Source organism: Phoca vitulina, unplaced genomic scaffold (genome assembly GCF_004348235.1).
Source record: "Phoca vitulina isolate PV1807 unplaced genomic scaffold, GSC_HSeal_1.0 scaffold20, whole genome shotgun sequence".
NCBI lineage: Eukaryota > Metazoa > Chordata > Mammalia > Carnivora > Phocidae > Phoca > Phoca vitulina.
The window spans coordinates 37,291,163-37,301,319 of record NW_022589723.1 but is presented as its reverse complement, the minus strand read 5'-3'; the positions used below and the strand labels follow the sequence as shown (position 1 = coordinate 37,301,319).

The following is a 10,157-nucleotide window of genomic DNA, read 5'->3' as shown; positions in this document are numbered from 1 at the left end:
ATAAATTTTGTGTAGAATTTCAGAGAGCTTGTGGGGGCCTGGTTAAGATATTTCCCCACCTAGGGAGAAGCAGTGGGCTCATGTAATAAGACTGTAAGTGTTCCAAATTACCAAACCTCACAAGAAATGGGACCTCACGGATTCCCCAGAACCTTCCTCCTCCCCCAACACCCTTCAGCTTCTTTGGATGGTAGATATTATCGCCACTCATATTCATTCCATTGCTGGTAATGATCTGCAATTCCAATTCAACAATATTGATCAAATGCCTTCCACCCTGAGTGTGCCCAAGGCCACACATAAAAAGAAAATTTCAAGTAGAATTAGGTGGCATCTTTCTCCATGAATCATTCAGGTCTGTAAGATCCCTGATGCCCAAAGAGATCTCTGATCTACACCATGCAGCTGTTGTTAGTTTCTTTCATTCATGACCATAACCACTGATGTTTTCTCTTAGAAATTTTCTCTTAAGTAAAATTTTATTATTTTCTTTATGACTATAATACATATTTTAGATCCAGTGCACACAAAACACATTTCAGCAGCTTTAATGCTTTCTCTTTCAGTAACATGGACATGATATTAGGAGAGTTTCCTAAAATCTGCACCATCATTTCCAATTCAGCCTCTCCTCCGTTTTTAAGACAAGCAGTAGTTGGGTTTTCCTATCACCATCACGGTTCTGCTTCTGGGGCTGTTTTCTCTTCCTCAACTGGAGATTCCTTATCAGACCTTAACCTTTCATCTTCATCAGGTACTACTGTAGTCACTGGACCAACCCCCAGCCTTGACTGCTCTATGGGAATTGCACTGACATTTCGATCAAGGGAAGGAAATCTGAAAGTTATGTAGTTGAGGAAGGAGATGATCCCTAGAGGAGAAGAATTTGAGGTGAGTTTCAATAGATAGATAGTCTTTAGACTTTTAAAATTCTTACTCATGCTTTCCTCAGTTCTAAAAGCCAACCCTCCTCTCCCCCAGCACAGTTACTTTATCCTCCTGTGCTCTCATTGCATTATAGTATTTCTCACATGGTGAAGACAAAGCTTGAACCTCCTAGATTCAAATGATGGTTCTACGACTTTCTGTGTAGTCTTAGGCAAGTCACTCAACCTGTGCATGCCTCAGTTAATGGTAGAACAGGTTGCTAAATTTAGGTTTCCAGACTCCAAAATCCATGCTTTCCTCACCATACCATGCTGCCTCTCCAGGTATGAATAGTCTAAATAGGAACAGTCAGTGCTTCTATTTCTCCTAGACTTCTACCTCCCTTTCAAGAAGTGACTTCCTCTTCCATCCTTCTTGCATAAGGGGACTGACTCACCAGAAAACGTGTATAAGAAGTCACTCCACCAATTAATATGATAGACCCATAGGAGATCTGGCTCCAAGGCATCCTTAGCATGCCAGTGAACCTGTGCCAGAAATAGGACGAGGCAGAGGAGCAGGGAGATGGCTAGGACCAGAAGAAAAGATGTCACGACCCATCAGTGTCTTCAGTCTGCCTTGACCACCCCCTCCAACTTTCCTTCTGCTTCCAGATGCCATATGTATGGCAGAATTAAAACTTAGGGATTTACCAAGATGGGAAAAAGAAAGGAGCTTCTACCTCTCCCCCGGGCTAAGTCAGCTGAAGTGTGTTTTATACAGTAGGAGAGGGCAGGTGGCTGGCAACTTGATGTGATACTGAAGAAGAGGAAAGGGACAAGAAAAAGAGAATGAAAGGCCCACGGAGAAACTTGGTTCCCTTGACAGTTTCACCCTGGTATTACCCTGCCAATCTAGGTCTGTACCTGAGATGAAGCTGAGTATGGATACCTTCAGATCCAAGTTGGTGGTTAAGCTTCCTCTTCTAGGCAGGCAAGAGCTGATGAGCCAGCCAAGGGCAACGAGTGTGGAGAAGAGAGAGATGAGGAAGAAAGCCCTGGAAAACTGAAGGTAATCTGCCAAGGGGAAGGAGAAAGGGAAGGCTTGGTTAGTCCAGCGGGGGAACCTCTCTTAAAACCAGACAGAGTCTTAGAGAAGGGCGTGAGAACTAAGGAGATGAAGCAGAGCTTGCCATGTGGCATCCAGGGCACAAATAAGGATCTTACTTCCCAGTTTTTCCATTGATACTCAGAATTTATTTACTGTGAAGGCAAAGCCTTCATTGTAAAACTGAAGATAATATACAAATAGTTCTGGATGCATTAACCCATTTAACTTAGATGTAAACTAGCTTCTAAGAAGTGTGACTCTAAACATCACGACACGTATTAAAACAGTTTCTTATTCCTAATTCTAATTCTAAAAGTAATACGTTGTTCAATATAAGCATTGGAAAGGCTACAAAAGTGCCAAGAAGCAGGAAAAAAATCAGCCACAATCCCACTACCCAGGGCAGCTATTGTTAGCATTTTATATTATTTCTTTCCAGTATTTTTCTATCCTCTGTACATAGTGGGTATGATACTGAATATCAAGTGATTTTTTTCTTAAGATTATATGGTAAGATATTTTTTCCCCAGTCACCTGTTGTAAACATCATTTTTAATGACTACTGAACAATTTATCATATTAACATATTTCGCCTAATGATTTAACCATTGTTGGCCTTGTAGTTTGTTTCTATTTGTTTTTTCTCTTTTAAATCTATCTGGCTTGCATAAGCCTTGTCAGCCTATGACTACAAAATGAAGTCCCATTTACTTAAACTCCCATACTGTAATGATTTCAAGCCTGAATTTACTGGATTGCAGGAATTTAACACCCTAAAAATATCTCCTATTTGTTTTTTTGTTTTTTTTTTTCTTGAGAGTCCCTCAAGGCCCTGCCTCATGTTTGCTCAGGGAGAGGTCTGCTAGAGTTCTTTATCTCCAAAGCCCTTACCCAAGTACCATAACACTGCTTCCTTTCTCATCTCCTGGCTCAAGATCTCTGCTCTCTGCAGACTGGATGTTGGTAAGAGAGAAGAAAGGGCATGATAAACATTACTTTTTGCTACCACCTCCCTAATATGAAACAGATGCTTCCCTTGACTTCGAGAGCAATTTTTTAAGATACATGCACCCCAATGTTTATAGCAGCATTATCTACAATAGCCAAATTATGGAAACATAATCAACAGCCCAAGTCCATTGATTGATGAATGGATAAAGAAGATGTGATACAGATAAATAGATATATCTATATATCTATATCTACACATATATCTATAAATATATCTATAGCTATACTTGGATATTACTCAGCCATAAAAAACAATGAGATCTTGCCATCTGCAATGACAAGGAGGGAGCTAGAGAGCATTAGGCTAAGCGAAATAAGTCAGAGAAAAGACAAATACCATATGATTTCACTCATATGTGGAACTGAAGAAACAAAACAAACAAGCAAAGAGAAAAAAAGTGGGAGAGAGAGAGAGGTAAACCAAGAAACAGACTCTTATCTCTAGAGAACAAACTGATGGTTACCAGCACGGAGGTGGATGGGGGAATGGGTGAAATAGGGGATGGAGATTAAGGAATGCACTTGTTGTGATGAGCACCCGATGTTGTATGGAAGTGTTGAATCACTGTATTGTACACCTGAAACTAATATAACACTGTACGTTAACTAACTGTAATTTAAATAAAAACCTTTTAAAAAGGAAATAAAGGATAACACACAATTGCAAGTAAATATAGCTCTCCTGAGATGCTACAGATCCTGCAATCTCTTTAATATCCTTTAGAGGGTGCTTCCTTGTCTAGCTTTTTTCCTGTCTCAAGGTAACAGGGGCCAGCTCGTCTCTACCACTGAAAGTTCTCTAAGCACTTCTATGCCTGAGAATCCTAGTCCAGCTTCCAAGTAACCCAGAGAGAAGAAACTATATCAAAGCTTATCCCAGTTTAAGATCTGCCTTTTAAGTCTTATTTTGTTCTCTAGAACTCACCACTTACTAACATCATCGATAATAGTAAAGTCCATGAAGAGAAACCACACGCCTACACATAGAGGTGAGTTGTTCTGTGGCCAAAACAAGTTAGCCACATTAAAACATGATAACCCAAGAGCAATGCATTTCCTGAAATCTGGGTCATTCAGAATTGCAGGATATGTAGCCAGTCAGAACCATCAGCCTGCTTTGAGCTGCAGGAAGCCCAGTGTGATAGGCATCGTTCATGGTATTTAGCCCACAATCCCCCACAAGACCTAGCAGCCCTTGCCTATAGCCCTGGCCCTTTGCCTATAGTCCCCTGACCATAGCTAATTGGAAAAAGTAAGGAGATCTGACCTAAGTTGGACCAATTTGATTCTTATGCTTAGAAATTTGGATTTGAGACTGATTGATGCTAATTTCCTTTTTTGCTTGCTTGAACCAAGAAGATACATAGCCAGACTGAGATATCACTTTTTGGGCACTGGCACACTAATAAACAGGAAAAATTGAGCTGTAGTGATAAAGCAAAGTATAAACAAAGATGAACGACAAAGCAACTCTAGAGAGACTAAGTGGTGGGCTTGATTTTCTTCGTCTGAGATCCCAGTCTCTTCTGGAATCTCCTAAGGTACAACAAACTTCCTGCCTTTGGGAATCTGTGAGATTCTTCTGAATCTTCATGAGTAGGTTCACTCTTTATTTTTTTTTAAAGATTTTATTTATTCATTCAAGACAGAGATAGAGAGAGAGCATGAGCAGGGGGAGAAGCAGAGGGAGAAGCAGGCTCCCTGCTGAGCCAGGAGCTGGACGTGGGGCTCCATCCCAGGACCCTGGGATCATGACCCAAGCTGAAGGCAGACGCTTAACCATCTGAGTCACCCAGGCACCCCTAGGTTCACTCTTCAACTTATGCTAGTTCAAATGAAATAAAACACAAAAGTATACTGAGATATCCAGTCCAAGTCCTGTCTAATATATGTTATGGTCTAGTCTTTCTTCCACCAATGAGGGGAAAACTTGCCTTCATGTGCTTCCAATCTTCTCTGTCTTAGATCCTCATCTCCTGAAACTACATAAACAAGATCACTCACACCTCCAAAGGAACAGCTAAAGATTTGCAGCATAGGATAATCTCACCTCCACAGGAAGCAAGCCTACTAGTGATACACAACTAATTATCTGACCAAACTAAACACTTAGCTCCATAATATAAAATGGCTGCATTTGGTTAACTTTATGGGTTTTTTTCTAATTTACTGAGCAAAACAAAAGAAACATCCTAAACCTGAGTTTGAGCCCCCATCTCCTATAAGACCAAAAGCTATATCAGCTTTTAAACATCAGTTTTTACAGCAGCTTACTTGTCAAAGTTTCAAAGATCTCAGGACCTAAGTTATTTCTTGTCAGTAAGAAGTTTTGGTCCAGGAAAAGAGAAGTGCCCTAGATATAAGGAACACCCACGGGTAGGTCATCTGTATCCAAACATTTCTGAAGATTTCCTTAGTAATATTCTTTGATGTGGCCTTGGGTTGCAGGAAAAGCAAGGCCAACACCCCAGTTTACTGAACGCAATGAAGCTAATGCCCTGGGAAGAGAGGGGATGTCACTTTCAATTTGGAGAGGAAGAAGTCCGAATCATTTGAAAAGCTTGGTAAGATCCTTGGTAGGGTCCTCAGGGTTGTCCCAGTCAGTGATTCTGTACTTCAGAGCACCATCGGGTAGGACATAAAAGCTACCAAGACTGGAAGGAATACAACCCTACCGGAAAGCAGTAATGATTTCTCAGCGAACTGAGAACACTCACCATTTGGTGGTTTGTAACTGGTGGGCAGGATCTCCTGGAATTCCTCTTGCCGTACCCTAGGTCCTTCAGCAAAAATCAAAGCCAGGATAGGGAGGCAGTGCTCCAAAAGGATCAGGATCCTTTTAGTTATGAAGGAGCTAGACTGAGTGAATAGAGGTGGGATGTGGATATGGATGAAAAAGGTGCTGCTGAGGGATCGGCCCACTTATTTAGCCAAATCTAAACCTCCACACTGTTGACATTGCACCTTTGTTCCAACAACAGAAGGCTGAGACAAAACCTCCCCAGGCTCAAGGAAAAGAAGGTGGTTTGGGAATGGAAAAGATCGTGGATGGAGACCTAGCATCCTGGAGAGGAGGCTGTGAAATTGGCTGAGGATTTAGGTTCCCTGGTAACCTGGTTGGAGTGCCAGAATTAAGCATCCCCACACAGCTTGGCTGTGTTTCTTGTGCAGTGGTTCCCAGGGCCCTGGCTCTGGAGGCTCCAGTGCTCGGACTAAAAGACCTACCCTTCTTTCCCACAGTCTTCCAGATGGTTTAAGTTACCCTCTGTGGCAACTTAAACCTAGCAATAAAAGTGAAGGATGGTGCCTACTACCTCCCACCCCTTCTCCATTCTATTAGCAACAGCTGCAGCAGAGAGGCTATCAGTCATCTAGAACCAGGAAAAGTCAGAGCCAGAGCCACAATGGCCTCATGTGAGTCCAGGACACAAGATCATGAGCACACATATTCTTGAGCCCACCAGAGAGAGTCCCCATGAAACTCTCAGAAATGACAGGGGGTACCATAGGAAAGGGGGCTGAATTCTTGCAATCAGTAGGTGAAAATTCAAAGTTCTCGAATTTGGATAATAATGTTTGGGTCAATAATAACATATTGTAACAGGTTCATGAGGCCTGGACATATTCATTACATTTGGGGAATTCATTATGAGCTCTGTATTGCAGACTACTTACTGATCTTAGAATTAGGACTAGTTAACATTGGAAATAGGGTAGATACTTGACTTATAATTGTGTACTTAAAGGACTCAGTTGACCTTCTCTAAATCATTAACAGTTGGCCTCAGGTGAATTCCAGGCTGCAAGAAATAAACTATTTGCTACTGTAAGTGACAAAATTCCAAGATTCTGACTCATTAAACATTCAAATAATAATCTCAAGTCCTGAATTTTGGCCTGGGCACACTTACATAAATATGATGGCAGCTCAATTTTTATGCCTATATCTTTTACTCCATTTCCCTAGAAATGGAATTCGTGAGTGTAAATCTCCAGATACACATAATCATATTGCTTTGGTTGTACCCATTTATGGTCCCCAGTGTATGTGAGAGTGTCCAGCATTGTGCATCATCATTTAAAAATCTCTGCTAATGTCCTGTTTGAAAAATCTTATCTCATTGTCCGTTTGACTTGCCTTTCTTTAATGATTAAGGTTAAAATAGTTTTTCTGATGTTTATTAGATACTTTTAGCTTTTGTTCTATGAATTGTCTATTTATCAAGAATTTATTAGGGTATTCACCTTTTTTGTTTTTTAAAAAAATATCAAGGCCACTTGTCTTTTATCTTTCATATTTGTTGCAAATGTTTTCCCTAGTTTTTCTTTTAAGCTGGAGATGTAATTGAATTGTCTGCCTGCCTTTGATTTTAGTTTCTTCTCAAGCTCTTTTGTTAGGGTCCTGCTCCTTAGTTCCACATGCCATAGATGCTCCAGTTCAGGGTTGAGCCTAGGTGCAACCCCCAACTCCGCCTCCAGCATCTGGGACCCCTGCTTATCTGAGAAGGAGAAATAAATGCTTTATTCATGCATGTTTTCTTTCACAATACCTGTTTCTCTATGTAAATGTATCTTTTGAGGATGATGGGGAAACTGTTTAGTGTAGTTATGTCTTTCCTCTAAGTCTTGGTTCTGATTTAAAAACTTATGCATATGGTATCTTCTAGCCCTAGAAACTTATTTTTAAATGTTTTGTATTGCATTTTCAGATTTACCTAAATTCACATAAAATTTGACGTTAATAATGTATTCTAAATAGCTGGCATTTGTTATACCACATATCTGACATGCATTTCTATTCCCTTCTACTGTTGGCGGAAGAACAAATTGACCTTAAAAGTTAAATCTGGGGGCATCTGGGTGGCTCAGTCGGTTAAGCATCTGTCTTTGCCTCAGGTCATGATCTCAGGGTCCTAGGAGCAAGCCCTGCATCGGGCTCCCTGCTCAGTGGGGAGTCTGCTTCTCCCTCTCCCTCTCCCCCCTACTTGTGCTCTCTTTCTCTCTCACTCTCTCTCAAATAAATAAATAAAATCTTAAAGGAATTTTTTAAAAAAGTTAAATCTCATGGAGGCTGAGACACTTTGCTTTGTTTCCCAGTTCTGATCAATTACTTCTATTTCTGCAAGCCACATTAGAATACTCATCACATTGCTTCACAGTGACAGCTTATAAAGGCCCAAAGAGTTCTTCCCAGAGAGTAAAGAGAGTATCAACTACTAAGTTGGGAGAGAGAACAACCGGGAGTAGGAGGGAGAAAGGGTACACTGAGACACCAAAGAAAAGGATGGCTATATCCACAATTTGCCTGAGACCCATCTTGGACTCGGAGCGGTGAGGGCAAAGAGATCTTGGAGGAAGAAAGATGAAGAGCCAATGTGGCAGAAAGCTCTGGGAACTGTGGGGCCTGTGGCGTTTGGTTTGGTGGCACTCACAGGGCGGTTTGGGTGTGCGGCTCCAGCACAGCTCATGGTTGCATGAGATCCAGAGTCCTGCGTAGAGTTCAAGGCCATTCTTGACCACCAGGAACTGCACCCAGTTCAGTGGGGTTGTGCAGATCAGCATTAGGAGACCAAAACCACACAGGCTGCCACAGAACATTCGGATGTAGATGTGTGTCTGATCCACATGGTGCTGCCGCCTCTGGGGTGGTATCGTGGCACTCGCATGTTTGTTGATGGGGAGGGTAGGCTACAAGGATGAGGGAAATATTGCCTACCCAAAAAGATCACCCTTGATCCCCAGGGTCTCCTACTCATCACTCCCTTAAGTATCCCCATGTGGGTTTGATCTGTGGATGTCTCTCCTTACCCAGGGTGATATTTCTCTACCTTTAGGGCACTCTGTCTTGGCCCACCTTTAAGTAAGTCTTCTTCCTCCCATCTGACCTACAATTAGGTACCTCCTCACCCTTTGGTAGTTCCGATTCCCCTGAATTTTGGGAGCCTTAGGATTATAGAAGGTCAAGACTAAGTGTTCCCTCTTCTCCATCTTGGCAGCCAGCTCGCTTTCTAACTGCCACGGAATTTGTCTCCGCACCTCCCACACGTGCTGGCAGAATCAAAAGGGGCCAGAACCCATGGGCCAGATTCCATGTCTGTTTCATATTCTGGGTCTGATCAGATCAGGAACAAATCATCACATTTTAATCAGGTGCATGTGTATACGATGCTCCCCACCCTCCTTTGTCTGACTCCTTTCAGCTCCTTCATTAAAGAAATCCACAAATATTCTGTCAGCAGTTACTGTGTGTCAGGCTTTGTGTTAGGACCTGGGAGAGAAAGATGAATGAGACACAGCTCCCTAACAGCAAATAAAGAAGTTAACTCAGGTGGCTTCAGGACTTAGCAGCTTGTGGTTAGAATTCAAGATTACCAGTAGCCGGGATGGCCTTCACGCTCTTGCCCCACCGCTAAGTGGAGGGGCCCCAGGTGTGTCTCAACAGGCTCAGGAACCAGTCTGTTGGCCATGGTTCGGCATGCAGCATCCAGCCTTTTCTTCCTTTCTTGCTCAAGTTCCCGCGCTTCAATGCCCTCTCCTCATGAAGCCCCTGAAGGGCGTGACACCCCTGCCTGTCGCTGCCAGGGCTGCCAGGGCCCACCGTGAAAACGCCAGTCTCCCCAGCATGGGGGGCTGCCCGCCAGCGTGCTGAAAGCTACCATTCACGGGCCGGGTGGCAGGGTTGGGTTCTCTGGGAAAGCGAGGAGGATGGCCTTCCCCTGCTCCCACAGCCAGCACAGCTTGTGCCCAGAGGAGCTCAAAGTCTTCTTTTCAAATGACTCTCTCAGAGTTGGTCCTAACTCCTCCTCCCATGAGGGCTCAAAATCAGTCCAAGATGCGGAACAGACGCCATCCTGTTCCCCATCCTGGACATTTATTCAAATTAATGGCCAGCTGCATTGCCTGCTCTTGTTTTCCACGAGCAGATAAACTCTGAGTCCACAATTTGGGCTGAATCAGAATGCCCTATCACACTTTTCTCCGAGCATGCCCTTTCCTCACCTGCCCCGACCTGTCAAAACCTATACTTTATGTCAGCTGGGGGTGGGGGGACAACTGGCACTTAGCTAGCTTATGTCCATGCTCTAGCATGATGTCCTCTTTCTCCAAAAGTGTCATTTGACTCTCTGTTTCCTGGCACTTAGCCTAGTGCCTGGAAAGAACAGTATTTA

At 42.9% G+C, this 10,157-nt stretch overlaps 1 protein-coding gene across 1 annotated transcript; it reads right to left on the bottom strand.

Annotated features, from left to right (window-relative positions):
* Positions 1–539: 539 nt before the first annotated feature.
* Positions 540–8,984, bottom strand: TMEM202 (transmembrane protein 202). Its single transcript, XM_032417117.1, has 5 exons — positions 8,896–8,984; positions 8,421–8,676; positions 1,794–1,943; positions 1,325–1,456; positions 540–871 (listed from the first exon to the last, which is right to left on the bottom strand). Exons 1-5 carry the CDS (start codon positions 8,974–8,976, stop codon positions 675–677), a joined length of 816 nt encoding a protein of 271 aa, XP_032273008.1. The 5' UTR covers positions 8,977–8,984; the 3' UTR covers positions 540–674.
* Between the last annotated feature and the right edge of the window lie 1,173 nt (positions 8,985–10,157).